General features: G+C 35.7%; 1 protein-coding gene across 4 annotated transcripts in view; it reads left to right on the top strand.

The window, feature by feature from the left end:
* Positions 1–21,585, top strand: part of LOC149557031 (RNA-binding (RRM/RBD/RNP motifs) family protein) — a 229,235-nt gene that overhangs the window by 132,453 nt on the left and 75,197 nt on the right. For all 4 annotated transcript variants that reach the window (XM_089831683.1, XM_089831681.1, XM_089831684.1 and 1 more), the window contains one exon: positions 16,682–16,815. In XM_089831683.1, coding sequence (XP_089687809.1) covers positions 16,682–16,815 — 134 coding nt within the window. The remainder of the gene's footprint in view (positions 1–16,681; positions 16,816–21,585) is intronic.

Here is a 21,585-nt window from a genome sequence, read left to right on the forward strand (position 1 = left end):
CCTTGCCTATTAAGCATCTCGATAGGAGTGGGGAGTGGTTAAAGGGAATGATGTGGGAGTCTTGGCATTAGGAAGAAAGACTTAAGTCTATGACTACGGTGGGCTCATGATTGTTGTGTAACTAATGTGGTGGATCACAGATTGTGATTTATCTTTATTTGTGAGACTAGGCTGAATGTAGCAATCATAGCTAAGAATTGAAATGACAATCACATGATTGTAATGCTTAGGTGATTCTTCGAGCTAGGTTGTGTATGCTCGCTGTGAATTCATCATTGTAGAGGTCCCATAATGGTTGGTAATAGGCGTAGCTTGAACAAACAATAAGGAAAAACATTCGATGGGGGAATTGGGATGGGAAAAAATAGAAGAGAAAGATATTTCATCTTTAAGTCCAGGACAACTATCTTGGCAAAGTTTGGAAGTAGCCCCAAACATTACTGAGTTGGAAATCACAGGGAAATTGTTTTGAAAATTATCGATTCCATGAAGCCCGAGTAGGTTATACGGAGGTCGTAGGGATGATGTTTTTGAATTTACATATTGGAGTTACTGTGTAAGTGTTCGTGGCTTAGAGTTGCCGTTATCAGCTCACCATAATTTGAAGGTTGTATTGGCAGTTCATGTTCGCACGTGGGATTGTGGTAAGGAATTGTTACATAGGTGGAATTGCACCAAGCCTAGGCCTAGTTTATTGCAATTGAGATACATAATGCTGGCTGAGTTCATGAACGGAGGGGAGAATCTTTTGGGTTGCAGAAAACTTTTCATTGTGCAGGAGGAATATACAACAAGGCTTCTTCCAACACAAGACACATGATTGATTATTGGCCTCATGGTGATCATGCTACCTCCTGGAATCTTCTTGTGCAATATCGAGTATAATATTTGTACAAACAGCAGTCGGATATCTAAAGTTCAGTAGTAAGGGAAGTAGCACTTGGCCAAAGACTATGTTTGACTGATTGAGCTGCAAGCGATTGTTAGCTTGATAGCAATGGTGTAGATATTTTGACTGGTATGCATGGAGTTGGGTGATCAGGGACATGTTAGCATGACTGTAGTAGCGGACCAGTAACAGGAATCACAGTGACCAATCTCTGGAGATGTTGTTCTAGGTTCTCCTGTTACTCATATTCTTGCCAAATCTTAGACATTAGTTTGGAGTCTTATGTGTTTTAGGAGTTTGATATAATTAGGAGCTAAATTGTTGAATAGAGAAATAAATGTTTCTATTGTCTGTAATATTTTCAATTTGGTTTCTCATGTTGATATGAAAATTTTAAGTTGAACCTTTATACAAGTATGTTTTAACCTATTCAGTTCTGCTTGGTACCACAAATCAAATTAATTGAGATAATCAGGTTTTGAGACACAAAAATTCAAGTTTCTGCAGTAGGCATATTATAGACAATGCCTTAGAATTGAAATAACTGTTTCCACGAATATTTGCCGTGACAGTTGCAGATTTTTGGGTAACAATTGGAGGACAATGCATGAAGAGTAAATATTTTGGTGTTTCATCTAAGAGTTGTGCATTGTCACAACTCTCCGCAAGGTTGGACTTTTGGAGATAAGCATTTCACGATTTTGGATGGACTACAGAAATGAGTGTTACACTGCTTTGATTATTTTTTGCAGGTGTCACAGAAACCTAAAGATATTATGATTGTGTGCCAATTTGTATAAACCATATTTTGCTCCATATCAGTGGGCTCAATTCATGTAGTGGCGCTTGAAATGTTAATTGAGCAAGTTAGATTCACTAAGTTGCTGGTACGGGTATGGGCACGTATACGGATACGTGGGTACAACTACTTTTTGGGAGGGAGGTTTGGGTATGTTTGGGTATGTCTATACAAAAAACATGTAAAAATTGATAAATATATATGTATGCATGTATACAGCCTGAAAAGTAGAAATAAAAATTAAATTTAGAATACAAGCTATCAATATTAATTTTTTTCAAAATATTATAGTTTAATCAGCCATTGGGGCCCATGCATAAAAGGTTTGCATACTAAACTATGAAATACAGTTCTTATTTGCAGTTTTAATCAGACCTTTTATCACAAATGACAGTCTGATTGTTTACATCCACCAATAGGCAATATGTCAAACAAAACTTAAAACTACAATAAATGTGCATAAATATTACACTGGCACATTTATAATGATTGAGATTTAATATAAGTCTAGTTTCATATCAATTTATCATAATTTGAATGTTATGATAGATATCATATATCATATATCGAATTCATTGTGCATTGGTTCAACTATTAAAACTTAAATTAATACAATTAGGCTATTAGTAATCAGCATCATATGGGTCATCCAAATAATCAAGATTAGTGGAACCACATGCAGCCTCCGAATCACTCACACAGCTAGAAGCATGGTGGCTATTTGACTTCACAGAGGGTAAAGATGGTGTGGCGATTGCAAAATCCAAATTAGTTCGCTCAGGATCTACATCCCACAACTTCGAGCCCCCTTCTTTGCACTAATTTTGTTGAGTAAGAAGGCGCAAGTTGGAATGCACATAAACCAGTTCTTCTGCCTTACTTTCTGCCAATCGGTTGTGTTTCACTGAGTGGATAAAGGAGTATGTACTCCAATTTCGCTCAGCTGAAGAAGAATTAGCAACCTATTGAAAGTTTGTCATAGTGTTAGAGAGTTACAATTATAAAATTAACTTTAAATCTGAAATTAGCAGTGTTAGAGAGTTGCAATATGAACAAAATTTGAGAAACTTGCCTGCGATAAAAGTTTGATTGCAAGAGTTTGAAGGTGTGGTGATGTATAGCCATTAAGGTACCACCAAGCATGAGCATCCTTCGTATACTTGTCATGATAGCAACAACACTTTGACCATTGGAGGATGCAAAATCAACAAACTCACCTGTAACTAAATCCTCCATTTCACGATCACGGAAGAGTTTAGTAAGTGTTGTTCTACATCCATCACTTACTTTTCCATCTCTATATGGTGGTACCCTTGTTGGCTGAGTAAGACTTTCATCACTATAAAATTTTGGAGTCAATGCAAATGCAAGAAGATGTAGTGGGGTGGTCATTTTGTTCCACCGTTCAACACAAATTGATTTAACTTCTTTGAAGAAAGTTTCTTTAGGATCTTTCTCTTTTTTATTGATGATGTCTCTCATTAACTCAATCATTGAGTGAATGCCATCATATAATATTCCCAAACATGGTTGATCCATGTTAGTAAACCGGATCATGCTCATGATGGGCTCGGTGAAACTAAGAAGATATTCCACTCTTTCCCAGCAAGAGTCCTCTAAGATCATTTTACATTTGTTGCCCTTCCTGTATTGGATTGCCTCCATTGAGACCAACCTTGACCAATAACCATGCCAGCAAGTGCCTCTCGCACCAACACAAGTCGCCTCAAGACAATGTGTTGGAGGCAAATCGAGTCTCAACAACCTATTCAAGAATTAAAAATCAAAATCAAAATAGAAAGAGATCATTATCAAATTTAAAAAATAAATTAATATTACTAGTGAAATGTAGAATTGAAAAATTCAAGTGTTTCAATTACCTTCAGAAACTCCAACTGCGAAAATGATCTAGAAATGGCTTGTGACATGTTATGATTTGTGATGAACATCTGGATCTTTTCAACCTCAACATAGATTTGTTTGATCCAATCTATTTTCTTACCCAACTTTTGTAGCATTAGGTTAAGAGAGTGGACAGCACAAGGTGTCCAATAGATGTGTTCAAAGTGTCTCTCAATCAACATACCTGCAACTCGACAGTTCTTTGCATTCTCTGTTATTACTTGGACAAAGTTTTGAGGACCCACATCCTCAATGCATTGTATAAGGATATCAGCAATAAATTGTGCATCCTTCACTTGTCCCTCACAATCCACAACTTTTAGAAACATTGCCCCTTTAGGGCACATTGCAATCACATTCATCAATGGTTGATTTTTGGTATCCTTCCATCCATTAGAAATAATTGACACCCCTATTTGTTTCCATGAATTTCTAATGGGAGCCAATAAATTGTCTATGTTTTTAACCTCTTTTTCTAGTAAGGTGGTACTCACCTTCTCATAACCTGGCCCTACCCACCCTTGTGGAGCCTCATTTGCTTTTCTCAACATATCCTGCCAGTATGGTGAGCGTACAACATTAAATGATAAGCCATTTGCATATACACATCTTCCAACAGCTTGATCTGCAATCTCCTTTGCATTATTCTTGAATGCTCTTTCTAATGGCCCCTTGCTTCTCTTCACAGCCATAGGTTCTTCAATTCTGCCCAAGAATGGATGGTTCTCTACTGTGGTATTAGAAAAGTCACTATGAGATGGAGAAGGTGGGGGTCTTGAACTACTTCCTTTTTGTTTCAACAAAGGATGGTTTGTGGCATGTCCAACTCTTACATTTGCTTCCTCTTGCTCTTTGATGAATCCTGCTATTTGTTGGGGTGATAATCCTTCCTTATCCGGTCCTACACATGCTTTGATGCCCATTTGGGGAATGGCAAAGAAATGAGCTTTCACGTGGCTGTAGGAGCTAGTTTTCTGCACATGACAAAAATTGCATTCCCAAACAAATGTTCCACCTCCTTTTACTTGACTTTTTATTGTGACATATTTCCATAATGGCGAGTTTGGGTCCGTCTTGAATTTGGGTCCACCAATAGAGGCTGCCATTATGTTATCGACAAGAGACAAAGTTGGAAAAAAATTATTAATATATTAAATAATACAATATTAAACAATAGGTAAATACTAAAAATAATTATTAATTATTAATAATATAATATTATTATTACATCTCTATCAATATGTTAAAAAACTTACAATTTAAATTTGAAGTTCAAATATTTTAGAAACTTAAAAAATATATAATATTATATTCAATCTACTAATTTTATTTATTGTTTATAAAACTATATTTTAGTATTTTGAAGTTTAATATTTAATAACTAATGAATAAAAAAATTTAAAATTTGTAAGCAGGGTCCATATTATAATAAATCCTAAATATGAGTACATACTCGATGGTCGACGTAGGTAGGTTGCTCGAACCGTCTGCAAAAAACCCTGGTAGGTTGCTTGACTTGTTTGCAAAAAAACCCGTCTACACTATCGTCTGCAAAAAAACCCATTTGCACTCTGCACTGTTGTCGCTGACTGCTCCTGTCTACACTATGTCTTTGAATGTTCTGGAAAAGGCAAGCTGTTTTTTTGGCGAAGAAAGGTTTACGGTGGACAAAGGTGGTTGAATGTGCTTTAATTGGGAGATTTTAGGGTTCGCGGATGTCGTCAACCCCAAATTTGACGAAAACTCAAGTCAAAATGCCATGTCCAGATGCAAATTTGAAGTCAAAGTGCCACGTCAACTAAAAACCGACCGGATATGAGTTGCCAAAAGCACATCCATTCGATGCTTTTTAAAAGTGGAACTTTGATCGATTCCACAGAGATTTTTGGACGATTCCGATTATGAATCGTATCGTACTAGGATGTGAAAGAAAATAGGGGAGTACTGGTAATTTAGAGTTAGAATAATGAGGCACAAGGTTTGGCAATAATAGTTTATGATATTATGGGAACCGACAAAGTTCATTATATGCAAAAAATATTTGTGATGACAATAGTCCCCAATTACTTTAATGTTGGATAGTAGTATGAGGTCAAAAGTTTGTAAGAAAATCAGAGTTAAAATTTTCTAGCGAGAATTAAGTTGAATCTTCTAGTGGGAATTAAGTCGAACATTGTGAATATATTTCATTCAGTTGGACGTGGTGGGGACTAAAGCTTGGGAAGCAGCTGTTCATTTCAAGTTGTGGAAATTTTCTTTAGGGGCTCGAGTTCACTATTGGTCGTATGAAGTTTATTTGGCAAACATATAAGATTTATATTCACTACTTGCACACAACTTGGGAGATGATATGCCTATAAGAGTCTTTAATTTATGAGTTGATTCATATGGATGACATTTGAAAAGATACAAGACTATTTTCTTGTGAGACGTGTGATGCTTGCTTAAAGATGTTGAAAAGAAAGGCCAATTGTCGCAGAAAATACATGTAGATTTTGAAGGACGAATACAGGGAGGTTGAGAAACGTGGTGATACAGAGGGACTGAAGTTAATGCAAAAATTTCACACACTATCAAAAGTAAGACTAGAAACTATTAGTGTTAAGAAATCGAGAGCCAGAGGTTGCTGTTGTGGCTCAAACTTCCGCATTACTGTACTGGCAACTCTACAAGTTGGTTTCCTTGTTGCAAACATTGTAAATCCTTGTTGTATCCGTAGGATAATTGTCAAGTAAGGGAAGTGAGTGTTGTGTAATATATATAAAATTGTGTGTTATTATCTATATTGTCAAATTGTAACTCCTGCAATATATATATATATATATATATATATATATATATATATATATATATATATATATATATATGGAGCAAGAAACACAAACAATCCTTGCAAGCAAAATTGTTGTAAAACACTAAGGATAATATTGAGAAAAGAGTGGTCATTTGTGATTATCACTCTGTGGAAGAGTTTTAACAGTGATAGTTTGTGAAAAATTGTTTAGTTTTGCTGTGTTAAATTAAGCAGTCATTCCTCCTATGTAATTTGAATGTCATATGGAAGGGATTTGAAAATTGTATTGAATATCAGACAATGCAGTTCAAATAGGAGTTGTAGAATCCTAGTCAGGTCTGTGAGTTCCTGTTAAAAAGAACTAATTCCAGGTAGTCGTTGTGGACTGGTGATGTAGATTTACAATAACAAACTGCTACAAACTGGTTGACAAAATCCTTCGAAGTTGAAGCAAAGTGGAGCTTATGCCAACCATTTGATTAAATACCAAGATAGCCGGGAAGGTAAGAAAGTGTGTAAAACAAAGACAATGGACAATCTAAAAGACAAAGTTCTCTCTAAAGGATTTAATGATACTTTTGATCATAAACAACTAAGGGATTTACTGAAGGAAAATGCAACAAGTAACAAACTCTATATCATTGGTTTGCAATTGGGTTCAGTGAAATCTTTGGAAGGTACATGTTTGATTTTGGAAGAGTTGAATGCACATCTATCCAAACTGGAGCAGTCTGATAGAAGACCATTAGATTGGGCCTTAGAACCCTCGATGGTTACCTTAATCCAACAAAGGATAATGGAGCACTCACGAGAAAATGTGAGATTAATAACTGCTGTTTGTCTTAGTGAAATTATAAGAATTACGACACCAGTTACCCCTTACAATCACACCATATTAAATGGGTATTACAGCTGATTGTGGATAGTCTATGTGGGCTACATGATAAAGTGGACCATATGTTTGGTAAGAAGGTAAAATTTTTAGAACTCAGCAAAATTATTAGAATTATGGCACCAGTTTTATCTTACAATGACGACATATTAATGGGGCATTATACTGATTGTGGACAGTCTATGTTGGCTACATGATAACATGGACCCTACTTTTAGCAAGAAGGTAAAAATTTTAGAACTCATGGCAAAAAAACAGATTTTTTATTCTTATGTTGGACCTTGGTTGTGAAGAGATGTTTCGACAATTGTTCAATGTTTCTTAAGAGAATTTAGGAAACATCATCCAGACATTATAAGATCTTACATTAAAACAATGATGTCATCAATTTTCAATGAGGATGATGACAAATGCAAACTACTACAATCAGATTTGTTGGTTATATGGAGAAGGGGAAACAAGATCTCATGCATACTTATGAGCTAGTAGAGGAATTAATTGATGCATTTTTGTGGTTTTGGTAGCCTGATCTGTTTTTTCAATTGGCTGATTCAGCATGATGATAGGTTGGTAGACACCTATTACTCCTAGGATTGTGTTGATAGGATGGTTTGGAATCTAGGTGTCGACATGATGTATGCTTGGCATTTTGTAGATTATGTTGTGATACAACACAATTTGAGATTCGATGTAGTTATGATCAGAGTCGCACAACCTACAGATGTAGCGGTGGTTCATAGATTGACATGGGATCCAGGGATTGGGTTGATGGATGAGTTGCATTCTTATTTTTGGTTCCACAGTATGGCACATCTTGATTACATAGTTACTAGTATGAATTATGGAGTGGCTTGCAGATGGACATGTGACCTTGATATTGGTTAGAAATTCATGATTGCTTGAGGGCAAACAATATTGAGGAGGAAGGACTGTATTGTCCCCAATTTTTGGACATTAGAGAATTAATAGACCAACCCAAATATATATTGAAAGTTGACTGATGTATGATGTAATGCAAAGTTAATTAAAGTCAATTTAATACTATTTAAGAGGCTCAATAAGAGACGAAATAGCAAGAAGACTAGGAAATAGGGAAGACAAGCTAAAGACTCATTATTTGAGCATTAAAAGAGGAAGTCTCATTCATTTCAGCCAGACTAATTTTTGTTTTGGATTTTTAGTTTCTCTTGGAGAAACATTGGGAGAGCTTACAATTTTGTATTCAAACCTAAGGACAAAAACCTTCAGGGTCTTCTCACTAGATCAGGCGCCAACTCAGTTTAGCATTAGAGGCGGATTTACATCAGAGTTCACATTTGTCGTTCCAGGTTCTTTACTATGCGTCCCCAATTTGAGTATTGTTACTGCATGTAAGATTATATTTTTATGCATGTAATTGTATTATTGATGTATAATGCAATAACATATTTTGAAGAGTTTATATGGGCTTTTGCTGGTTATGTTATTGTATTGCTTGTTATTATAATACATATAACAAATGTGAAGTTGTTTTAAACTGCATATTTTAATGAGCATATTGGTTCATTTGCTGTTTTATATTGCTGGTTTTATTTGCATGAGCATTCTGTTGTGTTCTGAAATTTGTTTTTGAGATAGATTTGAGTGAATATCCATTTGGGATATTACAGAATATTATGTGCATTTCCAGAAGATCATGCTTCCCACTTAGAAATAGACAAATAAATTCCCTTAGCCATAAAGAGTCGAGCACTATTCAAGGCTGTAATTGGACACTACTTTAGATAGGGGTAGTGATCTAGAATTAACTCCACTCCAAAATAGCCAAGATGTGGGAACCCCTCAGAAGGAAATAAGTTCCAATACAACCACTGCAAATAGCTTAAGGGCCCGTTTGGTGAGCGGAATAGGAATACGTATTCTGGAATAGAACGTATTCCTGTTCTCCGTTTGGTTCAGCCAATATTTGATGGGAATTCGCGGACCCGAAAATTTATGTTTTCTAAAATAAAAAAAAATGGAATAGGAATACGTATTCCAATAACACCTATTTGGGTGGAATTGCAAAACCCCATTTTTGGGCCAAAATTGGAATACATAGTCCTATTTTGCTTTGTATTCCAATCCCATTTTGGTGCATCCAAACAAGGAATTCAAAATTTTTGGAATACGTATTCTAGAATACGTATTCCTATTCCGCTCACCAAACGGGCCCTAAGGGAAACGTCAAAAAGGAAGGTAATGTCCAGTAGAGATGTTTGATAAAGTCAAGCACTAAGCATAAATTTTTAGGCAGCACCCAGCAGGGAAATGCTTAGAAAATTAGAATCAGATGCCAACTAGGAATGTGTGGGTTCTAGAAGGAAAATCAATGCTCTACAAAGGGATTGGTTTTACTCTTTTTTTCACTCTTCCAACTAAAGGTGGGTTCCTCAGCAGAATCAAATAAGGAAAAAAGATATATCCAGCTCAACATTCAACCCCATAAATTTAGAAATTGTTGATGTCAGTTTTGTACCACTACATAACATATTAGGAATTGAATATTTGATATGGAGTATCAAACACACAATTCCTCTCTTGAAAAGTTAATACTCATGGACACAAGAATAACTCCAATGTTCCTTACACCTGTGGGTACTAACTCAATACATCGATGTGATTTGCTGGTAATCACGTAGGCGCCCTTACACTGTTTGTTTGAGGATGACTTGGACTTTGATGGAATGATGGTGATGGTGATTCGGTGAATGTTAGATGATGTTGGTGGAGAAGGTGATGGTAATGGAGGGTGAATGGTTCTTATGACTTTTGTCTTTCTAACTCTCTTCTTCAAAATTCTAACTCCTAAACTACTTGGTATTCTACTCCTACTCCTATAAATGAAAGATTAGCAAATGGACGGGGATCAAATCTAATGAAAGTTAACTGGCGGCTCCACCTCCATAGGTGCAATGATTCAAAGGAAAGTGAACTAGTTTATCACACAAGGCTTCCCAACAAGCCGCTCGGATGCTAGTGGCCTAGTTATCCCTATCAAACATCCACCAATGCTACCATGCAACTATTCATCTACTTTACTCTTTACTTAACAATTTGAAATGCAATCTACTTTAACAACTTGAAAAGAAATTTTACTCTAGCTATTTGGAAGTAGAAACCATGCAACAATACCAAAGGCTCTTAATCACCATGCAAGTCACAACAATGAGAAAGAAAAGCAAATTTTGGCATTATCTTTGCACCCTTGCAAATGAGAGCAAATGGCCTTATATAGAGGCCAAAATGTATAACCGACGGTAGAGATAAAGAGGCAAAATTGATGATTCGTATTGAATCCTAGAAACCCTAATTAGGGTTGCCACCCCATTGGCCAATGAGACAATGCCACCTCACCAGTGGACCAATGAAAAAAGTGGAAAAGTAGCAACCAATGAGAAGGCACCAAAATGGTGGCCGATCAGAATTAGACACTTGTCCTATCCTAGAGGAAAGAGAAATTGCCACTTGGGCTTACATGAAATGATCTTCTAATCTAAATCTCCCTTTTTCTTTCATTCTTTTAGCTAAGGCTATGAACCTAGCTAGCCTTTCGTTGACTTCCTCCATGGGAGGGCAAGGTGTATGCTTTATCTTGAGCTCAACTGACTTCATCATGCTGCTTGCTGCCTGTAGTGTCTTCTCATACTCTTTTGCAAATCCGATAAAGGCATTGAGGAAGGAAAGGGTGCCCAAATGTTTCTTCTTGATAGCAACCTTTCCTAACTCATCCAATCTTGATCCAAGTCTTGTCTCATCAATGTCCTCTTCTTTGATGTCTTCAATATCAAGTGCCACTCCTATGTCGCTTATCATGGTTGAAATGGAAGTGTCGATGCTTGGGTTGGGCCGTGAAACTGCCTTTAGTATCTCCTCGAGTGTTCTCAATCTGGTAGTCAAGGCAACAGACCAAGACTCAACCGTACTCAATCCTCTTTCATCAACCAACTTGGCCCTTTCCAGATATGCCTCTGGTAGCCCAATGAATGCCTATACCCTAGGAATAGCTAAGTCCTTGACTGGAAGGAAATCCTTCCACTCTTCAAATACTCTGAATTTGTTTCTAACAGTTACTAATGACCAAAATGTCAAGACAAGGAAGGCAAGAAATTTCGTCCATCTTGGATTGTATCATGGATCCAATCCTTGACTTCATGTAGTTGAGCCGATATCTCTTCTAGGTTGCTTCCGCTGTCTTGAGGAAGGGCTGCCTAGTGCAACTGTTGGATCAGTTGGCAATCTCTCCAATATTTGTTCTCAGCCTCCAACTTTATGATCCTTTCATTTGCCTTCCTCAACCTTTCTCTGATTGAAGCTATACCTTCCTGGATCTCCTCACATTCCATATTATCTGTGTTTCTTCCCAAATTATGTTCCACTATCTCATATTCTTGGGCTGCAATTTCATCCAATGCCTTGTTGACTGTTGGTATAGCAGTTTGAACCTTTCGGTGACCATCACTGTCGTTCCTGATTACCTTTGCCACCATTTTTGCCATTTGTTTTCGTTTCTTGCTATCACCCTTCTCTATTAATCCTTGGATGTCTTCCACTGCTCGAGTAGTTACTACCTCGCCTCTTGGTATAAGCATTTGCCTTAACCATAGTGGTGCGGTGCATCTCCCCAAATCTGGATTTGGTTTGACTAACAGAGGATCACCAATGGCCTTGGGTGCCTGATTTATTACTTCAATATCAATCGGCCCATCTCCTTCTTCACTAGTAACTACCATGTCATCTCCACGTTGATTTTCTGAGAGAGGCGAGTACTCGGTGCTATTACTGTAACCACTTGACTTTGAATCAGAGCTCACTTCTACCGCGGTCCTTTATTCACTTGTTTTATCTTATTGGCCTCTAGCCTCAATTATACTTTCCCTTGACGACACTGCATGCTGTCTCTTGGTTGGAGGCTCCCGATGTTCCTTACTCTTCTTAACCTCCAAAGCTCTCTTCTTGCTTCTAACTATTTCTTGTTGTTGGCTACTTCCTTCACCCTTTTGTTCGACTGATTCCGTTGGACCTCCTTTTGGCTTCATCTTCTCATAAGTAAGGGGAATCCTTTGACTTTGTAGCTTCCTTAATCTTTCATTGTACCATGACTTGGTATGCAAATCAACTACTCTTGTAATTGCCTCCAAGAAAGGATCTTGATTATCATCCTAATCTACTGAATTCAACTCTGTTCCTTCTACTGTATCATAATCATCTCTCAACACATTTCCATCATCTTCCAGTTGATCGGGTATATCAAGGCCTCTCCATTTGATATCTCTCATCATGTTCACTGACACTCTTGAGAAAGCTAGTTTTCTCACATGAAAGTCATCCTTGGCATTGGCCCAAAAGTCTTCAATAGTGGGAACATGTTTAAATGCATTTCCATGAGACACCTTGATAAGACCATTAGGATTGAATCCTTACTTTGCTCTGTACCATCCTAGATGATACCATTCCAATTCCTTCTCCGCAGCTGCAAAGGCGACTCGATTGGGGCAACTATCATTGCCAATTTCGAATGAGAAAGTAATCCCTATTTTACCTTCGTTTCTCATTGTTTTATCATAATGCTCAAGTTACCTAGCCAATTCCATCAAAACTACCTTGTCGGGTGGGTATCTTGGAAGCCTCTTGGGACAAACTGTACTCCCTGCTACTCTAATATAGGTGAATTGCGGAAATTGGATAAACCATCTCCCATACTTTATCTTTTGCTTCTGCTTCCAATGAGAGTCTCCTAGCAGGTGTGCCTTGTAATACCCTTACTGTCTTCATGGCGAAGGTATCACAAAACATCTTGTAATCCTTGTTGTTGTGCAAATGAAGCTATGGATAGCATTCATGCACCAAATATTGCCTCGGCCCATTGCCAACTTCTCCTAAGGCCTTAAGTCCCGGACTTATATACAATCTAGCACTTAGGTAAAACATATAGGATCCCATGTAGAATTGCTTTTGGTTTTGTACAGTTCTAAGTTGCAACTCTAGATTCTCGCTTATGATCCTAGCCCAATCAAATCTTCTTTTTCCCTTTTCAATTTCATCAATAAAGAAGTACATCCAGATTTCGAATTGCATACCTTGAGCTATGCCCATGATCCGGCTGAAAAGCACAATGAGATCGTCATATTTTGATTTGAAGTCCGCCATCGTGAGCCTCGATGATCTGGTTACTCCTTTCTTTCCCTCGTGTAGCTAATCCTGTTTTAGATGCATGAAGTAAGCTTCCTGGTTATCGTAAAATGATTTGGCTGCCTGATCCATCATTACCACTGTCATGCTCTTGTACTGGGGAATGTTAAATACTTCTTCGATTGCCTGTTTGCCAATGTTGGCCAACACCCTCTTCCCTTCATAAAAAATGATGGATTTACTGATAAGATCAAACTTGGATGTGCACTCCATAACCAATTTTGGACAAGGCAAGGTGGGAGGAAAAACTGCTGCATGTACAATCCTACTTCTGTATATCTTCTTTGCCATGGGAGATTGTCCTTTCTTTAGTCTGTCCTTTGCCTGTATCATATTACTGTACCAACATTGGTATTGGTTATTCGCCTCATCTTTGAGAAGAAAGTTGTTTTGAGCATCATATCTTCTTTGTCTTTCTTAGTGTTTGTTCCCTTAAGGTTCTTGCTGGCACTAATATTTACCATCCTAAACACTTATTTCTGCCCCTTTTGTTGTAAGTGATATGAACTACCCTTATCAATCTCCAACCTTCTTTCTATCAATGGATTCTACACTTATTTCTGCCTTGCCAAGTCCTATTCACTACACTTATCAATCTCCAATCTTCAACCTAGGAGTGGGACTAACACTTATTTCTGCCTCGCCTTTACCTTAGGATAGACTACACTTATATCTCCCAACTTCAACCTAGGGTGGTTTAGCTTATTTCTGCCTTTTCAAATGTCCTATCATGGATTCTACACTTATCAATCTCCAATCTTCAACTTGGAATGAGATGATGAAGTGGTGGATGATGAATGCAAGAAGAACCAAGGGAAACAAAACTAGACAAGAGCAAAAGAAAGAAATCCGCCTGAGGACTCCTTTCAACTTTAAATGAATTGAACTTACCTTTACCAATGGCCGGATCTTCTTTTGGAATTTAGGATTAGACTTAAGAATTTCAAATCCCTTGCAAATCTTGATGCCCTAGCTGGAAAAATCAGAATTTGGTGCTTTTGAAATTACCCGTGCATGTGCCACAAAAAGTTAGACTTTACCCCTTGTTTTCTTCTCCAACCAAAAATCGTCCAACCTCTAGGAGAAATTGCAGCCTCTTTGCTAGAAAAATCAGACCTCAAAAATCAGCTAGGGCAAGGAAAAAAATCGCAGTCCTTTAGCAAATATGCAATTAGACTTGAACAATAACAAATCTGCCCTCCAACTTTACAATTTTGAAAATGTTCTCCTTTATCCAAATAAATTGCCAAGAATGGGAAGTTTGATCCGCTCTAGAGAAAAAATGCCAAGCATAGGAATTTTGCCTTTAATCATGGAAAATTGCCAATATAGAGTGCAGATCTGCCCTATTAAGAAAATCGCCGAGCATGGGAGATCTCTATTATGAAGAAAATCACCAAAAAAAATGCCAATCTGCCCTTTCAAAATCGCCCAAGGAAGAGGAAATTTGCTCCAAGTCAAAATCGCCAAATACCATAAAGAGGAGGAATGAGGAATGAAGAGATAAGGGGAAAGGGCTTCCTCTTATACCCCATTTGCTTGTCCTCCTTAGCTGGCCGACTGGGACCCTAGGAGCAAAAAAAATATTAATTAGAACACAAATTTGGCCCCCGATTAAATGCTTAATTTTTTTAAATTGCCAATTAGACCAAGATTGCAAAAATAAAGTAAATAACGCCTTGTAAATGTTAAATGTTTCCATTTAATGATGATTTTGTAATTAATATATCATTAAAAATCAGATTTTGGCTAGCCAAAATTGATTCTTTCAATTTTAAATTACTAATTTTTTTAAATTTATAAAATCTTCAAGGCAAATTTAATCCATTAAAGCTAGTTTTTGCAATTTAATCCAAATCGATTTTGCTAAGCCATCTAAATTTATTTTTGACAAAAATAGATCATTTCTCTAGAGTTTGAAATCGATTTTCCTATTTGATTTCATCATCACAAAATTCATTTTCTCACCGAAGAAATTCAAGATTTTCCAAAAAACTTAAATCTAACAAAATTTCATTTTTTGAAAGTTATTCAAATTTATACAATTATATCCAAATTTTCAAAAAAATCGTCTAAGTACAAGATTTACAATTTTATCTTGCCAAGTATTGTTCTTTGAAATTTGTTCGGCCTAAGGATGAAATTGATCGTTTTGGAAAATCAAGTTGAAACCGGGTGAGAATAAATTTAGCCCTCTCCCTATTGGCTTGAAGGCATCCAAGACTTAAAGTTTTCAAAAATCAAATCAAATTTTTTTGGACAACTCAAAAAATTTGCCAAGGCGACCGAAAAAGGGGGTCCCCAAAATTTTGGGGCGATGGTGTGAGAACCTCACAACAGAACCTCAGCCACAATGACAAGGTAAGTGCTTGGAATGAAAGAAACAAAGCACTCAGGAAAGAGTTTTTACACACACGAGCAAAAAAAGGAACAGCAAATAGGACTTGCAACACAGAAAAATCTTAGATAAAAAATAACAAAATTGTTAGAATAATGTTCTTAGGTGTGAAGGATTTCTAGAGCCTCAGAACACTCAGCTCCCAGCAGGGAAATGCTCAGAAAATTAGAATCAAGTTCCAACTGGGAATTTGTGGGTTCTAGAAGGAAAATGAATGGCCTACATAAGAACCAATTCTTACTCTCTTTTTTTCTCCTCTTCCAATAAGGTGAATTCCACAGCAGAGATAAATCAAAGGAAAAAAGATGTATCCACCTCCACTTTGGATCCCGTAAAATTTAGAGCCTCAGCCACAGTAACAAGGCAAGTGCTGGGAAGGAAAGAAAGCAAGCACTCAGGAAAGAATTTTTACACACATGGACAAAAAGAGGACTTGCAACATATGATAATCTTAGAGAAGAAAGAAATAAAGTGTTAGAATAATGTTCTTGGGCGTGTAGGAATTTCTAGAGCACCAGAATATTCCTGCATTGAGCCCCAGATAACTCCTGCATCAAATTCTGAGATAGGTCCTTAGGGATTGAATGATCAAGTTTCTCATGTCCCTTAATATAGGGAGAGGGGAAGGCGGGAATAGAAGACTTTGACATAAGTGTAATTTGAATAATTCTCACAGGGGATTTGGAAGACTTTATTTATAATATCAATACTTAGAAAATTTGATATTCCTAAACATATATTGCACACATGCATATGCAGTATTTGTCCTGATTAATTTCCTTCATGATTATTTACAGGGTTGCAAGAACTGTTGTTTTCGGTGGTCTCATTGACCAAAAAATGACAGAAGCAGTGTTTTTTGAGGCAAAGAAGGCTGGCGATGTTGAATCCATCACAAATCCAGTCCCTGAATTTGAGCTACAAAGCCATGGTTGGTAACGTCTTGCAGTTGATATCTATTCTTGAAGTCTGCTATATTTGAACGATGCTCTTTTAAAACTTTCCTCATGATAATATGTTGTGCTTTGGATTTGGAAGAGATAATAATGCATCGACTCCAAATCCCATTTACTTTTTTTAATGTGATGCACATAATACTTTGAGGTGTAAACCAGATTATGCAATACTTCTCAAAAGTAGCTACAATGATGAGGATATTAATGAATTTGCATGTGTATGATTTCGTGGTTTTGAATGAGGCCATTTGCTAGCTTGTACTGCAGTAGTGCTGTTGGAAAGTACTATAACTGTCATAGTATTACTGCTTGTATGTATGAATTTTTGTAGCATATGTTGGACATTATATCCTGTATTCCCATGTATACTCTTGCAAAAAAATAAGTACAGGAATCTTGTTGAATCTGGATGGTGATAAATATTTGGTAGGAAAAATATTAATTTGTATTTTAATATTTCAGTGCCAGCAAATTTTTAAACCTAAAATGCTTAAGTAGTTGGATATCCTGGTTGGTTTTTCTTTGCCACTAACTGTTCATTTGCAATTTATTTCAGATATTGATTGTGCAAGTTTTTAAATTTGTTTCCCATTTTTGACTCCTGTCTTTGAAAGGAATGTCATATTTATACATCAGGGATTTATTTAATTTGTTATAGATTTATAATTAGATTTTAATAGCAAATTAAATGTATATTCTTCATTGTTTTGCAAATTGATACAGCTCTAGTTTGGTGAAATTATCTGAGATAGTAAATAAATCTCACTTTTCCTTGTATTCATGGTCATGTGCTGGTGTATGGTGATGGATGCAGTAGATAAAATATTTTGAATAACGATTTTTTCGATGGTCTCATTTAAGATCTAGAAATTGCCAAAATTAATAGTAGCTGTTGTGAAAATAATGGCATTGTACTTAACTACATTTTATCCATGTGGATACATTGGGAAAAAGAGGCTGAATTCATTTTTTTAACTATTAAAATGAAGGGTAAAGGTTAAATTTGCACACTAAATGCAAATGAAGTAAACAAAAGAAGACAAATCAACAATTATCTCATTTGCTCATTTGATCTTGGGTTTTCATTGCACTTATAAATCCACGAGTGTTTGGTGCAACACTGATCAAGTGCAATGTCCCCACTAACTAGGACAAGAATACCTACAAAAACCAACGTTAGAATTTATACAATAATAAATCAACTTTCACTATTCTACCCTCTATCCTAACACAACCTTAAAGACGTTGCCACATCGGGATCAAAACCCTCTTGAGGATCCTTAGATCACCGGATACTTCTTCGTCTTCTATGAAGTGCTCCTTTTAAGGTCATTCCTAGAAGAGACGTTCTCCATTCAGGGCCCTTGTCACATATGCATATGTTAACATCTACAAAATATTTTGGCCTTATAACCATATCAAGATCACTCTCTTCCCAAAGGGACTCTCTTGATCTTAAACTATTAACCATATTAAGATTACACTCTTCCCCCAAAAGGGACTCTCTTGATCTTAAATCATTAACCATTAAGTCGTGTGTTATCCATTTCAGATTCCACCTTACATATACATATGTATATGCATAAATTATTCACAAGTATGATTCATTTATATAAATAAATTCATAAACATAATTAAACAAATATTATCCATAAACATACCTTTCTTACCTTCTTCTTTTCTTGGTCCATGTGGCTCTATCATTAGTCGGCCCTTTAATGGATTATTCTTTCTAGATTATCTCAATTCTGTATTTACTTTCTAAAATTCTTTCCTTTCTAATTATAAGGATAAAGTATATTTTAAATTGTTTCTTCTTTTCCAAGAGTCACAACCTATAATACAAATCTTTTGAAAAGTCACAACATTTGATTGTTACAATCCTTTCAAAAAGTCACAACACTTCATAACTAAAATCCTTTGGAAAAGTCTCAGTACTTAATAATCACAACATTTTTGAAGAGTCACAACTATTCATAATTATGACCCTTTCAAAGGTTCACATCTTTTTAATATCATTGATACCTTTTCAGAAAGTCACTTTCTTATTTTTTCATATTACTTTCCTCTTCCATTTTTTCTTTTTGAATTCCTATCTTCTCCTCTTCTTTTTGCCTCTCTCTAAAATAAACTCTCCTCCCTTTTATATCTTAATTTTAAGGAGACGTATCTATTTGTTAAATATCTCTTGACTTTTCATTAGATTTAGTTAATTATTATTCTTGTTATTTTATTTATTTACTTACTGATTGGTGTTTATTATTATTTGTTATTAAATTCTATTTAGAAAGTTAACATACTTTATACAATATTGTCTCTCGTATTTAATTTTATTTCTTTATTTATTCATTAGAATTTTATTATTTTTTAATTAGTTAAAATATCATACTAAATATTATTTCATTGATAACATAGATTAAATAATAATAATTTCCTATTTTTGTATTTTAGTATTAGTTTTAATATAACTTCATTATCATTATTTATTTTCAAACTCAACTATATGTGGGTCATTATTGTGTATGTTGTCACTGAAGATAAAATACATAATTAATAGCAGTGCTATTGTAGAGACTCGTAACTATCCTACTATAATCTTAGGGTATGGAGACGATTGCCAATTATCATACCTAGCCTTTTGAGGAGTATAGCTATGAGTTCTATTAGCATATGATGAATTAGGGATCTCTATCACATGTTACCTTGCTATATTGTTACGTGAATTGTAAGGCATAATTCTATTTAAGATGCATAGATCATGAGTTGATAATGAGGACTACTTTGCTAGTTTCTACTTTATGTTACCATATGTGATGTGATGATTTTGTTAGCATTAGTTATTGTACTAGCTTGCAAAGCCTTGGGAACAATTATAAATATTTAATAGTTTGTATGTCGTAATTTGGGCCTTCTAAATTAGGACACCACATAGGGAGGGAATTTGAAGATTCCATAGAAGATATGTTTTGACATTGAATAAATGTGTTGTCATAAGTGTTAGAAAGCCTTAGATTTGGGAATTACAAAGTGGTCTTTAAATTCATCGTAGGCTATCTAATTAGGGTAGTTTGAAAGAGCATATGGTAGAAGAGTAACGCCTTCCAAGTGGAGTGCCTAGTTTAGCTGGTCAAATGGTTGGAGTTGCATGCATGCAATGTGGCTCATGGGTTTGAATGCTCATGTTGACAATGTGTTGGGTGCCCCTATTGAAAGCCCATTATTTTGATCAAACCATGTGCGATATTTTTGATGGGAAAACTCTATAAATACAAGCGTGCACATAATTATTGGGCATTAGTTTGGATGGTATTGTAAAGTTTCTGCTAAATCCTTATCTCTTAATCAGACTTTTAATCCAGTCTTATATGCTGAGAATGATCTTCTAAGTAGTATGAATATTGAGGAAATTAGTGCTTATTATAATGCAGATGCAATACTGAATATTTAACCTTTTATTGTGATAGATAATCTCAGATATAAATTGCAGGATATAAAATGCTTATAGGAGCAGACTGCTGTAACTATGTGTCCTATAATATGCATTTACAACCTACTTATATATCCTTTCTAAAGGGTATGTTCCTCAAGGGACATAACCCTTCCTAACTTGGCACCTATAGGAGAGATATATATATATATATATCATTAAATGCCAACATTAGAGATATATTACTTTTAAGAGGAAGTATGGTCTATATTGTTAGACCTGTAGATTTATCTTTGTGAATATTCTTAACACTCTCTCTTAACTTGATAATCCTACAGAGAGATATTATATCTAGCAACACCAATATAGATGAATAAGCAAGAATTAATACTCTATATGTGTCTGTCTCTTCTTAGTATGTGGTATCATAGAATACATGATACAAAGTCATATTACTAAACCTGTGATATGACAAATCACTGCCACTAGTGATATTATACAGGATAAATCTGAAGAGTAATTTTTTCATTTATCCAAGTTATGATTTCATAGAAATTGGTATTTCCATATCACAACCTTGAGTTTTAAAATCTACTAGAATACAGGATAAACCTGGAGAATACTAAGATTCTTCCTTTATCCAATTTGTGACCCATGAACATAGCAATGTCAACATCACAATATGATCTTGAACTCATCTAGATCTTACAGTTCAACTCTATTGTTTAGCACATTATCCAAGAGATCGTCACCTCTCATAATGTTTTATACAAGTGTTCATTATTTTCAGAGATCATCACCTCTTAAAATAATGAATACAAATGGTGGAGCCCATAACAGTCAATGGCCTGACAAAATAAAATAATTTTATTAATAATCAAGAGAGTACAAATGGATTACAACTCAACCATACCAAGTCTCCTCCTAAAGTGTTCTATCTTCACTCTAGATAGAGGTTTGGTGAGTATGTCTGCTGTCTGATCTGTAGTGGAAATGTATTCCAATTTTACAGAATTCCTGTCTACCATATCTCTTAGATAATGGTAAGGAATTTCAATATGCTTGGACCTGTCATGAAAAATTGGATTCACTGAGAGCTTGATGGAACTTTGATTATCACAATGAATAATTGTGGGATTCATAGCTTTCCCAAATAATCCCACAAGTAACTTCCTCAGTCATACTGCTTCTTGGGAGGCCATCACTACTGCAATGTATTCGGCTTCTGTGGAACTCTATGCTATTGAAGACTGCTTTCTACATATCCAAGATATCATTGTTGATCCCAAACTGAAATGACATCCTGAAGTACTTTTCT

This window comes from Cupressus sempervirens, chromosome 5 (genome assembly GCF_028749045.1).
Source record: "Cupressus sempervirens isolate cs-2001-9-10 chromosome 5, ASM2874904v1, whole genome shotgun sequence".
Taxonomy (NCBI): domain Eukaryota; kingdom Viridiplantae; phylum Streptophyta; class Pinopsida; order Cupressales; family Cupressaceae; genus Cupressus; species Cupressus sempervirens.